At 38.7% G+C, this 18,049-nt stretch overlaps 2 protein-coding genes across 2 annotated transcripts; both read left to right on the top strand.

The window, feature by feature from the left end:
• Positions 1-1,861: 1,861 nt before the first annotated feature.
• LOC306989741 (serine/threonine-protein kinase pim-2-like) lies at positions 1,862-3,565 on the top strand. The gene is made up of 7 exons (XM_079595698.1): positions 1,862-1,935; positions 2,025-2,119; positions 2,351-2,401; positions 2,490-2,877; positions 2,998-3,174; positions 3,370-3,458; positions 3,537-3,565. Exons 1-6 carry the CDS (start codon positions 1,923-1,925, stop codon positions 3,456-3,458), a joined length of 813 nt encoding a protein of 270 aa, XP_079451824.1. The 5' UTR covers positions 1,862-1,922; the 3' UTR covers positions 3,537-3,565.
• An 8,989-nt stretch (positions 3,566-12,554) lies between these two features.
• LOC306992489 (serine/threonine-protein kinase pim-1-like) lies at positions 12,555-14,156 on the top strand. The gene is made up of 6 exons (XM_079601434.1): positions 12,555-12,642; positions 12,872-12,922; positions 13,016-13,403; positions 13,520-13,696; positions 13,896-13,984; positions 14,063-14,156. The coding sequence occupies exons 3-5, from the start codon at positions 13,094-13,096 to the stop codon at positions 13,982-13,984; spliced, it is 576 nt and encodes a 191-aa protein (XP_079457560.1). The 5' UTR covers positions 12,555-12,642; positions 12,872-12,922; positions 13,016-13,093; the 3' UTR covers positions 14,063-14,156.
• Positions 14,157-18,049: the final 3,893 nt, after the last annotated feature.

Below are 18,049 nucleotides of genomic sequence, written 5' to 3'. Positions count from 1 at the left end.
ATCACACACACACTCACACAATCACACACACACTCACACATGCACGCACACACACTCACACATGCACACACAATCACACACACACTCACACATGCACGCACACACACTCACACATGCACACACACTTTTTTAATAGCACATTTTAATATGTGGGTTTGCACCCAAAATGTTTTTTTTTTTTTTAATGGCACATATGAATATTTTTGTTTAATACACTTTAAATGTTATGTGGCTGTATAAGCAATTGTGTTTTAAAATTAAAATTGATGATAAATTACTATTTCCCTTTGCAGTTTGACTGGCCCATTTTACCTGAAACTGCTCATGCAAAAAAAGTTGGCACAGCTGATGTTTCAAGAACTGTAGGGCCTAAATAATTATATTTTATTAAATAATTTCAACACAAAATGATAAAAAACAGTCATTATTAATCATAAAAACACATGGAAAGGGCATATATGGTGTTGTATTATTGTCCCAAACGATTTACCGAAAAGTGGCCCAATTTAGCTGATATCACCCTACGTTTTGTAAAAAAAAAAAAAAAAACTATTCACTTCAAATGTTAATATTTTCTACAAAATGTAGGCTATTGAGCAGACGATAATATATGTATTTCTAATAAACCTGTTTACAACATAACTGTACAATGTTTAATACTATTATTTTGCCGTTTGTGGACATTTGATTAACTGCAAACAGTTAATTTGTTGATATTTTTAAGAAATTGTACAGTAAGATTTACATGTAGCCTACTAATTCTAGCATGAGGATACCATAACATTTTAATATAGCCTAATATTTAAAGAAACCATTACAGATAAAAACACTTTTCTTTTCGTTTTTTATGTTTTATTCAATAATAAAACATACAACAATTAAATACAAAAAAATAATAGTAATACAAAACAATTAGGCTACAGGATCAAGAAAACCTATAAAAAATGTATAGGCTATATAAAAATGTAAAAATTAAATGTATAATATATAGATACCGATATTAATAATAATACAAGTAAAAAATAAAAAAGTAAGCAATATAACACAAATATACACATCAAATCACAGACATTTCCCGCCTCAGCTAAGTGACGCCAGACTCAGAGCCAGTATGACGCCATGAAGAGTTTGATTGTGTTTAGAACGTCGCGCGTTATTGTAACGTAGTCTCCACACTGTACTCATTTACTGAGTTTGTAGCTGCTTTAGAGGGATTGATACACAACAGCGATTCAGTATGGGACACAGAAGTTCACGAGTACAACCGTTCACGGATAGCGAGCAGGTTCACGACCTCCAGCTTCCCATCTCTCGTCTAAAGAGGAAGAAGAAGAAAGGGGGCGACTTCAACTTCTTTAAGAGTCTCTCTTTCAGATGGAAGAAAGAATCCACCAAAAACAAGAGCTCAGATCAGGGTGAGATGATGAAGGATCTCGAGACGGAAACATCCAGGAGAAGTACCGACGGTAAATGACAACCATGTTATGAGAATATATAGTTTAATATCATGCACTAAAAAAACACTTCATAATTTACACCTAAATGAGTAACTGGAACTTTTCTGCACCTGTAGGATGGTTTTAAACGGGTTTAATTTTCTCTATAATAAAATAATGATGTAACCTCAAAAGTGTAAAAATTAGTAGCCTAATATTGTACTTTGCACTTTAAAAATCAATAGGTGAACAATAAGTAATTTACTTTAATATCAAATAATCGCTATATCTAATAAATCAGTATTTTCTTTTACCAGTTAATGGACTGCTAGCTAACTTGTGCTGATATTCTCTTCTTTAGATCAAAAGTCTCTACAGTCCATCTCTAGATCTGTAGAGGTCATTGATCTGGAGGAACCTCCTGTCCTCGACGCTCCAGTCCGTCTCACAGCCGGTGAAACATCTCCTCTCCGTAACCAAGTGAACATGAGACCCGAGGGTGAGTATCTGCCACAGTCCCCAACAATAATCTCACAATATCTGCACTGCACCACTAAACATCGTCTTCTTCTCTTTAACTTTTAACAGACGACATTTGCTGCCGATATGAAATTGGCCGTAAACTGGGGCAAGGTGGATTTGGTTCTGTCTATGAAGGCACTCGTTTGGTGGATGGCCAGAAGGTTTGACTTTTTTTTTTTTTACTTACCACTACTAGTTAGGCGAATTGTTTTTGATCTGAATTATTTCTCATCCTATTTGATATCTCACTTTATCCTATAATGCAAGACATCTTACTGTATCATATATTCACTATTTAAGGCCCTTATTGACCTGTTAGGATTTAAATTCTTACTTGGTCATTTATGATATAATCTCTAAACACATGAATTGCTTTTTGTTTTGTCCATCAGGTGGCAGTGAAATTGGTCAGAAAGACGGAATACACAGAGTATATCAGCATTGTGAGTAGTATTGATTTTTCAGCAGACAAACAAGTGTAAAATCCCTATTTAAAACCATCTGACATCATATAATGTTTCTTTCTTCCAGCCTGATCATCCCGAACCCCTTCCCACAGAAGTCGCTCTGACAATCCTGGCCAATAAGGGTCCCAATAAAGGTCCAGCGATGGACATCATCAGGCTGCTGGACTGGCAGGATCAGCAGGACTTCTACGTCATGGTCCTCGAGCGTTTCTCGCACTGCATGGATGTGTTTGACTTTGTGCAACGCAGCGGCGGCAGCATTGAGGAGAAGTTTGCGCGACTCATCATGTGGACGGCGACACTAGCCGCTGATGCGTGCTGTCGCCGTGGAGTTTACCATGGCGACATCAAACTAGAGAACCTGCTGATAGACTTAAAGAAACTCGATGTCAAACTCATTGACTTTGGATGCGGTGATCTCCTGTCAGAATCTGCCTACACGAGTTACTCTGGTGTGTATTAGTTCTCAAAACTCTAGTGAATCAGTTAACTCAACACTCGTATGCTAATGGATGCTGAGAAGACATGCTGTGGTAGAGACTTACACATCAGACAAACACTCTTTCCTCCAGGCACAGTTTTGTACTGCCCTCCCGAGTACAGAACGAAGGGCGAGTTTCATGGAAAGCCGGCGACGGTCTGGTCTCTGGGGATCCTGTTGTTCAGAATGCTGTGTGGACACTTTCCAGATAGTTTCGACTTGTACAGGACTAATATGAACACCTGGTACAAACCTGGCTTGACAGAAGGTGATTTGTTTATTACTTCAAGTACATTTCTAATGCAAAACTTCATAGGCTTTTTAGGAGGTGGCTGTATAGATAATGCAGGAATTTGTCCCGGGTGTCTGACCTGAAGATCTCACAGCTTAGAAGAATGAAAGTAGAGCGGATGTACAGTAAAGTTTACGGAAATAATCAGACGTCTCTCCATCTTTCTCACAGAATGCTGCGAATTGATCTGCTCCCTTCTGCAGCAGAAGCCAGAGCGTCGGCTTGATCTGGACAGGATTGTTCACCACAAATGGTTTTAGGTACTGAGCCATGAGCTAAAAACTATTTAATAAGGTGTATTTAGAAAATCTCACCTATTCTAAGTGTAATGAATTTAGGCAACTTTCCGTTTGATGAAAAAATCCACCAAAAATAAGAGCTCAGGATGAGATGAAGGACCTGAGACGGAAACATCCAGGAGAAGTACCGACGGTAAATGACAACCATGTTATGAGAATATTGAACTCTATGAATATTGAGCTCTTTACACGAAAAAGTCACTTCATAATTTACACCTAAAAATGGGAAACTGGAACTTTTCTCACCTGTTCTGAGTGTCATCAATGTAGGTAAAACTCATTTGTGTTTTATTTGTTCCAGGTGTAAGATCGGTCACAGTCACTCCAGAAGTGTGTGTCCAGCTGTGCGTCCGGCGGACTGAATCCACTGGACTCTCCATCATCCGCTTTAGCCTCTTGCATCTTGGCTTGAAGCAGCAACATTAGCATCTGACGCTATTGCTTTCAGAAGGATGTGGAAATAAATAAATTATACTTTTGTAAATAATTTGAGAGTTGATTCATTCCTCTGAACAGCTGCAGAGGTTCCTGTCAGAGCTTCACAGAGATCTACTATTAAGTAAAAAAAAAAGAAAGTTTGACATATTACCACACAGTGCCTGCAACTTGTGTAAAATTGTATATTTTACATTTCATATTCACAGAAGGAAGGACATGGTTTTGCTGGCAATATGTAATAAATTGCAATTGATCAAATAAAACATAACAAGATGGAAGATTCTGTCCTAGAAGTTCAAGAGAGAAAAATGAAAATGTACATATTTATACTTTTTAAGAAATTGTACAGTGAGATTCAGATGTAATTCTAGCATGAGGATACCATAACATTTTTAAATAGCCTAATATTTAAAGAAACCATTACACATCAAATCACTTTTCTTTTTTTATGTTTTATTTAATAACAAAACATACAACAATTAAATACAAAAAAATAATAGTAGGCCTAATACAAAACAACAACAGGATCAAGAAAACCAATAAAAAAATATATAGGCTATATAATTTTTTTTATAATATATAGATACCGATATTAATAATAATACAAGTAAACAATAAAAAAGTAAGCAATAACACAAATATACACAGACATTTCCCGCCTCAGCTAAGTGACGCCAGAGCCAGTATGACGCCATGGAGAGTTTGATTGTGTTTAGAACGTCGCGCGTTATTGTAACGTAGTCTCCACACTGTACTCATTTACTGAGTTTGTAGCTGCTTTAGAGGGATTGATACACAACAGCGATTCAGTATGGGACACAGAAGTTCACGAGTACAACCGTTCACGGATAGCGAGCAGGTTCACGACCTCCAGCTTCCCATCTCTCGTCTGAAGAGGAAGAAGAAGAAAGGGGGCGACTTCAACTTCTTTAAGAGTCTCTCTTTCAGATGGAAGAAAGAATCCACCAAAAACAAGAGCTCAGATCAGGGTGAGATGATGAAGGATCTCGAGACGGAAACATCCAGGAGAAGTACCGACGGTAAATGACAACCATGTTATGAGAATATATAGTTTAATATCCTAGACTAAAAAATCACTTCATAATTTACACCTAAACGAGTAACTGGAACTTTTCTGCCCCTGTAGGATGGTTTTAAACGTGTTTAATTTTCTCTATAATAAAATAATGATGTAACCTCAAAAGTGTAAAAATTAGTTGCCTAATATTGTACTTTGCACTTTAAAAATCAATAGGTGAACAATTAGTAATTTACTTTAATATCAAATAATGGCTGTATCTAATAAATCAGTATTTTCTTTTACCAGTTAATGGACTGCTAACTTGTGCTGATATTCTCCTCTTTAAATCAAAAGTCTCTACAGTCCATCTCTAGATCTGTAGAGGTCATTGATCTGGAGGAACCTCCTGTCCTCGACGCTCCAGTCCATCTCACAGCCGGTGAAACATCTCCTCTCAGTAACCAAGTGAACATGAGACCCGAGGGTGAGTATCTGCCACAGTCCCCAACAATAATCTCACAATATCTGCAACGCACCACTAAACATCGTCTTCTTCTCTTTACCTTTTAACAGACGACATTTGCTGCCGATATGCAATTGGCCGTAAACTGGGGCAAGGTGGATTTGGTTCTGTCTATGAAGGCACTCGTTTGGTGGATGGCCAGAAGGTTTGACTTTTTTTTTAACTTACCACTACTAGTTAGGCAAATTGTTTTTGATCTGAATTATTTCTCATCCTATTTGATATCTCACTTTATCCTATAATGCAAGACATCTTACTGTCTCATATATTCACTATTTAAGGCCCTTATTGACCTGTTAGGATTTAAATTCTTACTTGGTCATTTATGATATAACCTCTAAACACATGAATTGCTTTTTGTTTTGTCCATCAGGTGGCAGTGAAATTGGTCAGAAAGACGGAATACACAGAGTATATCAGCATTGTGAGTAGTAGTGATTTTTCAGCAGACAAACAAGTGTAAAATCCCTATTTAAAACCATCTGACATCATATAATGTTTCTTTCTTCCAGCCTGATCATCCCGAACCCCTTCCCACAGAAGTCGCTCTGACAATCCTGGCCAATAAAGGTCCCAATAAAGGTCCAGCGATGGACATCATCAGGCTGCTGGACTGGCAGGATCAGCAGGACTTCTACGTCATGGTCCTCGAGCGTTTCTCGCACTGCATGGATGTGTTTGACTTTGTGCAACGCAGCGGCGGCAGCATTGAGGAGAAATTTGCGCGACTCATCATGTGGACGGCGACACTAGCCGCTGATGCGTGCTGTCGCCGTGGAGTTTACCATGGCGACATCAAACTAGAGAACCTGCTGATAGACTTAAAGAAACTCGATGTCAAACTCATTGACTTTGGATGCGGTGATCTCCTATCAGAATCTGCCTACACGAGTTACTCTGGTGTGTATTAGTTCTCAAAACTCTAGTGAATCAGTTAACTCAACACTCGTATGCTAATGGATGCTGAGAAGACATGCTGTGGTAGAGACTTACACATCAGACAAACACTCTTTCCTCCAGGCACAGTTTTGTACTGCCCTCCCGAGTTCAGAACGAAGGGCGAATTTCATGGAAAGCCGGCGACGGTCTGGTCTCTGGGGATCCTGTTGTTCAGAATGCTGTGTGGACACTTTCCAGATAGTTTCGACTTGTACAGGACCAATATGAACACCTGGTACAAACCTGGCTTGACAGAAGGTGATTTGTTTATTACTTCATGTACATAATTTTCTAATGCAAAACTTCATAGGCTTTTTAGGAGGTCGCTGTATAGATAATGCAGGAATTTGTCCCGGGTGTCTGACCTGAAGATCTCACAGCTTAGAAGAATGAAAGTAGAGCGGATGTACAGTAAAGTTTACGGTAATAATCAGACGTCTCTCCATCTTTCTCACAGAATGCTGCGAATTGATCTGCTCCCTTCTGCAGCAGAAGCCAGAGCGTCGGCTTGATCTGGACTGGATTGTTCACCACAAATGGTTTTAGGTACTGAGCCATGAGCTAAAAACTATTTAATAAGGTGTATTTTGAAAATCTCACCTATTCTAAGTGTAATGAATTTAGGAAACTTTCCGTTTGATGAAAAAATCCACCAAAAACAAGAGCTCAGAATGAGATGAAGGACCTGAGACGGAAACATCCAGGAGAAGTACCGACGGTAAATGACAACCATGTTATGAGAATATTGAACTCTATGAATATTGAGCTCTTTACACGAAAAAGTCACTTCATAATTTACACCTAAAAATGGGAAACTGGAACTTTTCTCACCTGTTCTGAGTGTCATCAATGTAGGTAAAACTCATTTGTGTTTTATTTGTTCCAGGTGTAAGATCGGTCACAGTCACTCCAGAAGTGTGTGTCCAGCTGTGTGTCCGGCGGACTGAATCCACTGGACTCTCCATCATCCGCTTTAGCCTCTTGCATCTTGGCTTGAAGCAGCAACATTAGCATCTGACGCTATTGCTTTCAGAAGGATGTGGAAATAAATAAATTATACTTTTGTAAATAATTTGAGAGTTGATTCATTCCTCTGAACAGCTGCAGAGGTTCCTGTCAGAGCTTCACAGAGATCTACTATTAAGTAAAAAAAAAAGAAAGTTTGACATATTACCACACAGTGCCTACAACTTGTGTAAAATTGTATATTTTACATTTCATATTCACAGAAGGAAGGACATGGTTTTGCTGGCAATATGTAATAAATTGCAATTGATCAAATAAAACATCACAAGATGGAAGATTATGTCTTAGAAGTTCAAGAGAGAAAAATGAAAATGTACATATTTATACTTTTTAAGAAATTGTACAGTGAGATTCAGATGTAATTCTAGCATGAGGATACCATAACATTTTTATATAGCCTAATATTTAAAGAAACCATTACACATCAAATCACTTTTCTTTTTTTATGTTTTATTCAATAACAAAACATACAACAATTAAATACAAAAAAATAATAGTAGGCCTAATACAAAACAACAACAGGATCAAGAAAACCAATAAAAAAATATATATAGGCTATATAATTTTTTTTATAATATATAGATACCGATATTAATAATAATACAAGTAAACAATAAAAAAGTAAGCAATAACACAAATATACACAGACATTTCCCGCCTCAGCTAAGTGACGCCAGAGCCAGTATGACGCCATGAATAGTTTGATTGTGTTTAGAACGTCGCGCGTTATTGTAACGTAGTCTCCACACTGTTCTCATTTACTGAGTTTGTAGCTGCTTTAGAGGGATTGATACACAACAGCGATTCAGTATGGGACACAGAAGTTCACGAGTACAACCGTTCACGGATAGCGAGCAGGTTCACGACCTCCAGCTTCCCATCTCTCGTCTGAAGAGGAAGAAGAAGAAAGGGGGCGACTTCAACTTCTTTAAGAGTCTCTCTTTCAGATGGAAGAAAGAATCCACCAAAAACAAGAGCTCAGATCAGGGTGAGATGATGAAGGATCTCGAGACGGAAACATCCAGGAGAAGTACCGATGGTAAATGACAACCATGTTATGAGAATATATAGTTTAATATCATGCACTAAAAAAACACTTCATAATTTACACCTAAACGAGTAACTGGAACTTTTCTGCCCCTGTAGGATGGTTTTAAACGTGTTTAATTTTCTCTAAAATAAAATAATGATGTAACCTCAAAAGTGTAAAAATTAGTTGCCTAATATTGTACTTTGCACTTTAAAAATCAATAGGTGAACAATAAGTAATTTACTTTAATATCAAAGAATCGCTGTATCTAATAAATCAGTATTTTCTTTTACCAGTTAATGGACTGCTAGCTAACTTGTGCTGATATTCTCTTCTTTAGATCAAAAGTCTCTACAGTCCATCTCTAGATCTGTAGAGGTAATTGATCTGGAGGAACCTCCTGTCCTCGACGCTCCAGTCCGTCTCACAGCCGGTGAAACATCTCCTCTCAGTAACCAAGTGAACATGAGACCCGAGGGTGAGTATCTGCCACAGTCCCCAACAATAATCTCACAATATCTGCACTGCACCACTAAACATCGTCTTCTTCTCTTTAACTTTTAACAGACGACATTTGCTGCCGATATGCAATTGGCCGTAAACTGGGGCAAGGTGGATGTGGTTCTGTCTATGAAGGCACTCGTTTGGTGGATGGCCAGAAGGTTTGACTTTTTTTTTAACTTACCACTTCTAGTTAGGCAAATTGTTTTTGATCTGAATTATTTCTCATCCTATTTGATATCTCACTTTATCCTATGCAAGACATCTTACTGTATCATATATACACTATTTAAGGCCCTTATTGACCTGTGAGGATTTAAATTCTTACTTGGTCATTTATGATATAATCTCTAAACACATGAATTGCTTTTTGTTTTGTCCATCAGGTGGCAGTGAAATTGGTCAGAAAGACGGAATACACAGAGTATATCAGCATTGTGAGTAGTAGTCATTTTTCAGCAGACAAACAAGTGTAAAATCCCTATTTAAAACCATCTGACATATAATTTTTCTTTCTCCCAGCCTGATTATCCCGAACCCCTTCCCACAGAAGTGGCTCTGACAATCCTGGCCAATAAAGGTCCCAATAAAGGTCCAGCGATGGACATCATCAGGCTGCTGGACTGGCAGGATCAGCAGGACTTCTACGTCATGGTCCTCGAGCGTTTCTCGCACTGCATGGATGTGTTTGACTTTGTGCAACGCAGCGGCGGCAGCATTGAGGAGAAATTTGCGCGACTCATCATGTGGACGGCGACACTAGCCGCTGATGCGTGCTGTCGCCGTGGAGTTTACCATGGCGACATCAAACTAGAGAACCTGCTGATAGACTTAAAGAAACTCGATGTCAAACTCATTGACTTTGGATGCGGTGATCTCCTGTCAGAATCTGCCTATACGAGTTACTCTGGTGTGTATTAGTTCTCAAAACTCTAGTGAATCAGTTAACTCAACACTCGTATGCTAATGGATGCTGAGAAGACATGCTGTGGTAGAGACTTACACATCAAACACTCTTTCATCCAGGCACAGTTTTGTACTGCCCTCCCGAGTTCAGAACGAAGGGCGAGTTTCATGGAAAGCCGGCGACGGTCTGGTCTCTGGGGATCCTGTTGTTCAGAATGCTGTGTGGACACTTTCCAGATAGTTTCGACTTGTACAGGACTAATATGAACACCTGGTACAAACCTGGCTTGACAGAAGGTGATTTGTTTATTACTTCAAGTACATTTCTAATGCAAAACTTCATAGGCTTTTTAGGAGGTGGCTGTATAGATAATGCAGGAATTTGTCCCGGGTGTCTGACCTGAAGATCTCACAGCTTAGAAGAATGAAAGTAGAGCGGATGTACAGTAAAGTTTACGGTAATAATCAGACGTCTCTCCATCTTTCTCACAGAATGCTGCGAATTGATCTGCTCCCTTCTGCAGCAGAAGCCAGACTGTCGGCTTGATCTGGACAGGATTGTTCACCACAAATGGTTTTAGGTACTGAGCCATGAGCTAAAAACTATTTAATAAGGTGTATTTTGAAAATCTCACCTAAGTGTAATGAATTTAGGCAACTTTCCATTTGCTGAAAAAATCCACCAAAAACAAGAGCTCAGGATGAGATGAAGGACCTGAGACGGAAACATCCAGGAGAAGTACCGATGGTAAATGATAACCATGTTATGAGAATATTGAACTCTATGAATATTGAGCTCTTTACATGAAAAAGTCACTTCATAATTTACACCTAAAAATGGGAAACTGGAACTTTTCTCACCTGTTCTGAGTGTCATCAATGTAGGCAATAAAACTCATTTGTGTTTTATTTGTTCCAGGTGTAAGATCGGTCACAGTCACTCCAGAAGTGTGTGTCCAGCTGTGTGTCCGGCGGACTGAATCCACTGGACTCTCCATCATCCGCTTTAGCCTCTTGCATCTTTGCTTGAAGCAGCAACATTAGCATCTGACGCTATTGCTTTCAGAAGGATGTGGAAATAAATAAATTATACTTTTGTAAATAATTTGTGAGTTGATTCGTTCCTCTGAACAGCTGCAGAGGTTTCTGTCAGAGCTTCACAGAGATCTACTATTAAGTAAAAAAAAAAAAAAAAAAAAGTTTGACATATTACCACACAGTGCCTACAACTTGTGTAAAATTGTATATTTTACATTTCATATTCACAGAAGGAAGGACATGGTTTTGCTGGCAATATGTAATACATTTTAATTGATAAAATAAAACATCACAAAATGGAAGATTCTGTCCTAGAAGTTCAAGAGAGAAAAATGAAAATTGACATATTTATACTTTTTAAGAAATTGTACAGTGAGATTCAGATGTAATTCTAGCATGAGGATACCATAACATTTTTATAGCCTAATATTTAAAGAAACCATTACACATCAAATCACTTTTTTTTTTTTTTTAATGTTTTATTCAATAACAAAACATACAACAATTAAATACAAAAAAATAATAGTAACACAAAACAACAACAGGATAAAAAAAAAACAATAAAAAAATACATAGGCTATATATATTTTTTTTATAATATATAGATACCGATATTATTAAAAAATACAAGTAAAAAATAAAAAAAGTAAGCAATATAACACAAATAATACACAGACATTTCCCGCCTCAGCTAAGTGACATCAGAGCCAGTATGACGCCATGGAGAGTTTGATTGTGTTTAGAACCTCGCGCGTTATTGTAACGTAGTCTCCACACTGTTCTCATTTACTGAGTTTGTAGCTGCTTTAGAGGGATTGATACACAACAGCGATTCAGTATGGGACACAGAAGTTCACGAGTACAACCGTTCACGGATAGCGAGCAGGTTCACGACCTCCAGCTTCCCATCTCTCGTCTGAAGAGGAAGAAGAAGAAAGGGGGCGACTTCAACTTCTTTAAGAGTCTCTCTTTCAGATGGAAGAAAGAATCCACCAAAAACAAGAGCTCAGATCAGGGTGAGATGATGAAGGATCTCGAGACGGAAACATCCAGGAGAAGTACCGACGGTAAATGACAACCATGTTATGAGAATATATAGTTTAATATCCTACACTAAAAAATCACTTCATAATTTACACCTAAACGAGTAACTGGAACTTTTCTGCACCTTTAGGATGGTTTTAAACGTGTTTAATTTTCTCTATAATAAAATAATGATGTAACCTCAAAAGTGTAAAAATTAGTTGCCTAATATTGTACTTTGCACTTTAAAAATCAATAGGTGAACAATTAGTAATTTACTTTAATATCAAATAATCGCTGTATCTAATAAATCAGTATTTTCTTTTATCAGTTAATGGACTGCTAACTTGTGCTGATATTCTCCTCTTTAGATCAAAAGTCTCTACAGTCCATCTCTAGATCTGTAGAGGTCATTGATCTGGAGGAACCTCCTGTCCACGACGCTCCAGTCCGTCTCACAGCCGGTGAAACGTCTTCTCTCCGTAACCAAGTGAACATGAGACCCGAGGGTGAGTATCTGCCACAGTCCCCAACAATAATCTCACAATATCTGCAACGCACCACTAAACATCGTCTTCTTCTCTTTAACTTTTAACTTTTAACAGACGACATTTGCTGCCGATATGCAATTGGCCGTAAACTGGGGCAAGGTGGATTTGGTTCTGTCTATGAAGGCACTCGTTTGGTGGATGGCCAGAAGGTTTGACTTTTTTTTTAAACTTATCACTACTAGTTAGGCGAATTGTTTTTGATCTGAATTATTTCTCATCCTATTTGATATCTCACTTTATCCTATAATGCAAGACATCTTACTGTATCATATATTCACTATTTAAGGCTCTTATTGACCTGTTAGGATTTAAATTCTTACTTGGTCATTTATGATATAATCTCTAAACACATGAATTGCTTTTTGTTTTGTCCATCAGGTGGCAGTGAAATTGGTCAGAAAGACGGAATACACAGAGTATATCAGCATTGTGAGTAGTAGTGATTTTTCAGCAGACAAACAAGTGTAAAGTAAAGTCCCTATTTAAAACCATCTGACATCATATAATGTTTCTTTCTCCCAGCCTGATCATCCCGAACCCCTTCCCAAAGAAGTCGCTCTGACAATCCTGGCCAATAAAGGTCCCAATAAAGGTCCAGCGATGGACATCATCAGGCTGCTGGACTGGCAGGATCAGCAGGACTTCTACGTCATGGTCCTCGAGCGTTTCTCGCACTGCATGGATGTGTCTGACTTTGTGCAACGCAGCGGCGGCAGCATTGAGGAGAAGTTTGCGCGACTCATCATGTGGACGGCGACACTAGCCGCTGATGCGTGCTGTCGCCGTGGAGTTTACCATGGCGACATCAAACTAGAGAACCTGCTGATAGACTTAAAGAAACTCGATGTCAAACTCATTGACTTTGGATGCGGTGATCTCCTGTCAGAATCTGCCTACACGAGTTACTCTGGTGTGTATTAGTTCTCAAAACTCTAGTGAATCAGTTAACTCAACACTCGTATGCTAATGGATGCTGAGAAGACATGCTGTGGTAGAGACTTACACATCAAACACTCTTTCCTCCAGGCACAGTTTTGTACTGCCCTCCCGAGTACAGAACGAAGGGCGAGTTTCATGGAAAGCCGGCGACGGTCTGGTCTCTGGGGATCCTGTTGTTCAGAATGCTGTGTGGACACTTTCCAGATAGTTTCGACTTGTACAGGACCAATATGAACACCTGGTACAAACCTGGCTTGACAGAAGGTGATTTGTTTATTACTTCATGTACATAATTTTCTAATGCAAAACTTCCTAGGCTTTATAGGAGGTCGCTGTATAGATAATGCAGGAATTTGTCCCGGGTGTCTGACCTGAAGATCTCACAGCTTAGAAGAATGAAAGTAGAGCGGATGTACAGTAAAGTTTACGGTAATAATCACACGTCGCTCCATCTTTCTCACAGAATGCTGCGAATTGATCTGCTCCCTTCTGCAGCAGAAGCCAGAGCGTCGGTTTGATCTGGACAGGGTTGTTCACCACAAATGGTTTTAGGTACTGAGCCATGAGCTAAAAACTATTTAATAAGGTGTATTTTGAAAATCTCACCTATTCTAAATGCAATGAATTTAGGCAACTTTCCGTTTGCTGAAAAAATCCACCAAAAACAAGAGCTCAGGATGAGATGAAGGACCTGAGACGGAAACATCCAGGAGAAGTACCGACGGTAAATGATAACCATGTTATGAGAATATTGAACTCTATGAATATTGAGCTCTTTACACGAAAAAGTCACTTCATAATTTACACCTAAAAATGGGAAACTGGAACTTTTCTCACCTGTTCTGAGTGTCATCAATGTAGGCAATAAAACTCATTTGTGTTTTAGTTGTTCCAGGTGTAAGATCGGTCACAGTCACTCCAGAAGTGTGTGTCCAGCTGTGTGTCCGGCGGACTGAATCCACTGGACTCTCCATCATCCGCTTTAGCCTCTTGCATCTTGGCTTGAAGCAGCAACATTAGCATCTGACGCTATTGCTTTCAGAAGGATGTGGAAATAAATAAATTATACTTTTGTAAATAATTTGAGAGTTGATTCGTTCCTCTGAACAGCTGCAGAGGTTTCTGTCAGAGCTTCACATAGATCTACTATTAAGTAAAAAAAAAAATATTACAGTTTGACATATTACCTACAACCTACACAGTGCCTACAACTTGTGTCATATTCACAGAAGGAAGGACATGGTTTTGCTGGCAATATGTAATAAATTGTAATTGATAAAATAAAACATCACAAGATGGAAGATTATGTCTTAGAAGTTCAAGAGAGAAAAATGAAAATGTACATATTTATACTTTTTAAGAAATTGTACAGTGAGATTCAGATGTAATTCTAGCATGAGGATACCATAACATTTTTATATAGCCTAATATTTAAAGAAACCATTACACATCAAATCACTTTTCTTTTTTTATGTTTTATTCAATAACAAAACATACAACAATTAAATACAAAAAAATAATAGTAGGCCTAATACAAAACAACAACAGGATCAAGAAAACCAATAAAAAAATATATATAGGCTATATAATTTTTTTTATAATATATAGATACCGATATTAATAATAATACAAGTAAACAATAAAAAAGTAAGCAATAACACAAATATACACAGACATTTCCCGCCTCAGCTAAGTGACGCCAGAGCCAGTATGACGCCATGAATAGTTTGATTGTGTTTAGAACGTCGCGCGTTATTGTAACGTAGTCTCCACACTGTTCTCATTTACTGAGTTTGTAGCTGCTTTAGAGGGATTGATACACAACAGCGATTCAGTATGGGACACAGAAGTTCACGAGTACAACCGTTCACGGATAGCGAGCAGGTTCACGACCTCCAGCTTCCCATCTCTCGTCTGAAGAGGAAGAAGAAGAAAGGGGGCGACTTCAACTTCTTTAAGAGTCTCTCTTTCAGATGGAAGAAAGAATCCACCAAAAACAAGAGCTCAGATCAGGGTGAGATGATGAAGGATCTCGAGACGGAAACATCCAGGAGAAGTACCGATGGTAAATGACAACCATGTTATGAGAATATATAGTTTAATATCATGCACTAAAAAAACACTTCATAATTTACACCTAAACGAGTAACTGGAACTTTTCTGCCCCTGTAGGATGGTTTTAAACGTGTTTAATTTTCTCTAAAATAAAATAATGATGTAACCTCAAAAGTGTAAAAATTAGTTGCCTAATATTGTACTTTGCACTTTAAAAATCAATAGGTGAACAATAAGTAATTTACTTTAATATCAAAGAATCGCTGTATCTAATAAATCAGTATTTTCTTTTACCAGTTAATGGACTGCTAGCTAACTTGTGCTGATATTCTCTTCTTTAGATCAAAAGTCTCTACAGTCCATCTCTAGATCTGTAGAGGTAATTGATCTGGAGGAACCTCCTGTCCTCGACGCTCCAGTCCGTCTCACAGCCGGTGAAACATCTCCTCTCAGTAACCAAGTGAACATGAGACCCGAGGGTGAGTATCTGCCACAGTCCCCAACAATAATCTCACAATATCTGCACTGCACCACTAAACATCGTCTTCTTCTCTTTAACTTTTAACAGACGACATTTGCTGCCGATATGCAATTGGCCGTAAACTGGGGCAAGGTGGATGTGGTTCTGTCTATGAAGGCACTCGTTTGGTGGATGGCCAGAAGGTTTGACTTTTTTTTTAACTTACCACTTCTAGTTAGGCAAATTGTTTTTGATCTGAATTATTTCTCATCCTATTTGATATCTCACTTTATCCTATGCAAGACATCTTACTGTATCATATATACACTATTTAAGGCCCTTATTGACCTGTGAGGATTTAAATTCTTACTTGGTCATTTATGATATAATCTCTAAACACATGAATTGCTTTTTGTTTTGTCCATCAGGTGGCAGTGAAATTGGTCAGAAAGACGGAATACACAGAGTATATCAGCATTGTGAGTAGTAGTCATTTTTCAGCAGACAAACAAGTGTAAAATCCCTATTTAAAACCATCTGACATCATATAATGTTTCTTTCTCCCAGCCTGATTATCCCGAACCCCTTCCCACAGAAGTGGCTCTGACAATCCTGGCCAATAAAGGTCCCAATAAAGGTCCAGCGATGGACATCATCAGGCTGCTGGACTGGCAGGATCAGCAGGACTTCTACGTCATGGTCCTCGAGCGTTTCTCGCACTGCATGGATGTGTTTGACTTTGTGCAACGCAGCGGCGGCAGCATTGAGGAGAAATTTGCGCGACTCATCATGTGGACGGCGACACTAGCCGCTGATGCGTGCTGTCGCCGTGGAGTTTACCATGGCGACATCAAACTAGAGAACCTGCTGATAGACTTAAAGAAACTCGATGTCAAACTCATTGACTTTGGATGCGGTGATCTCCTGTCAGAATCTGCCTATACGAGTTACTCTGGTGTGTATTAGTTCTCAAAACTCTAGTGAATCAGTTAACTCAACACTCGTATGCTAATGGATGCTGAGAAGACATGCTGTGGTAGAGACTTACACATCAAACACTCTTTCATCCAGGCACAGTTTTGTACTGCCCTCCCGAGTTCAGAACGAAGGGCGAGTTTCATGGAAAGCCGGCGACGGTCTGGTCTCTGGGGATCCTGTTGTTCAGAATGCTGTGTGGACACTTTCCAGATAGTTTCGACTTGTACAGGACTAATATGAACACCTGGTACAAACCTGGCTTGACAGAAGGTGATTTGTTTATTACTTCAAGTACATTTCTAATGCAAAACTTCATAGGCTTTTTAGGAGGTGGCTGTATAGATAATGCAGGAATTTGTCCCGGGTGTCTGACCTGAAGATCTCACAGCTTAGAAGAATGAAAGTAGAGCGGATGTACAGTAAAGTTTACGGTAATAATCAGACGTCTCTCCATCTTTCTCACAGAATGCTGCGAATTGATCTGCTCCCTTCTGCAGCAGAAGCCAGACTGTCGGCTTGATCTGGACAGGATTGTTCACCACAAATGGTTTTAGGTACTGAGCCATGAGCTAAAAACTATTTAATAAGGTGTATTTTGAAAATCTCACCTAAGTGTAATGAATTTAGGCAACTTTCCATTTGCTGAAAAAATCCACCAAAAACAAGAGCTCAGGATGAGATGAAGGACCTGAGACGGAAACATCCAGGAGAAGTACCGATGGTAAATGATAACCATGTTATGAGAATATTGAACTCTATGAATATTGAGCTCTTTACATGAAAAAGTCACTTCATAATTTACACCTAAAAATGGGAAACTGGAACTTTTCTCACCTGTTCTGAGTGTCATCAATGTAGGCAATAAAACTCATTTGTGTTTTATTTGTTCCAGGTGTAAGATCGGTCACAGTCACTCCAGAAGTGTGTGTCCAGCTGTGTGTCCGGCGGACTGAATCCACTGGACTCTCCATCATCCGCTTTAGCCTCTTGCATCTTTGCTTGAAGCAGCAACATTAGCATCTGACGCTATTGCTTTCAGAAGGATGTGGAAATAAATAAATTATACTTTTGTAAATAATTTGTGAGTTGATTCGTTCCTCTGAACAGCTGCAGAGGTTTCTGTC

This window comes from Phoxinus phoxinus (assembly GCF_949152265.1).
Source record: "Phoxinus phoxinus genome assembly, chromosome: 2".
In the NCBI taxonomy this organism is placed as follows: domain Eukaryota; kingdom Metazoa; phylum Chordata; class Actinopteri; order Cypriniformes; family Leuciscidae; genus Phoxinus; species Phoxinus phoxinus.
Note: the sequence above shows the minus strand (reverse complement) of the source record. Positions and strands in the feature narration are given on the sequence as shown.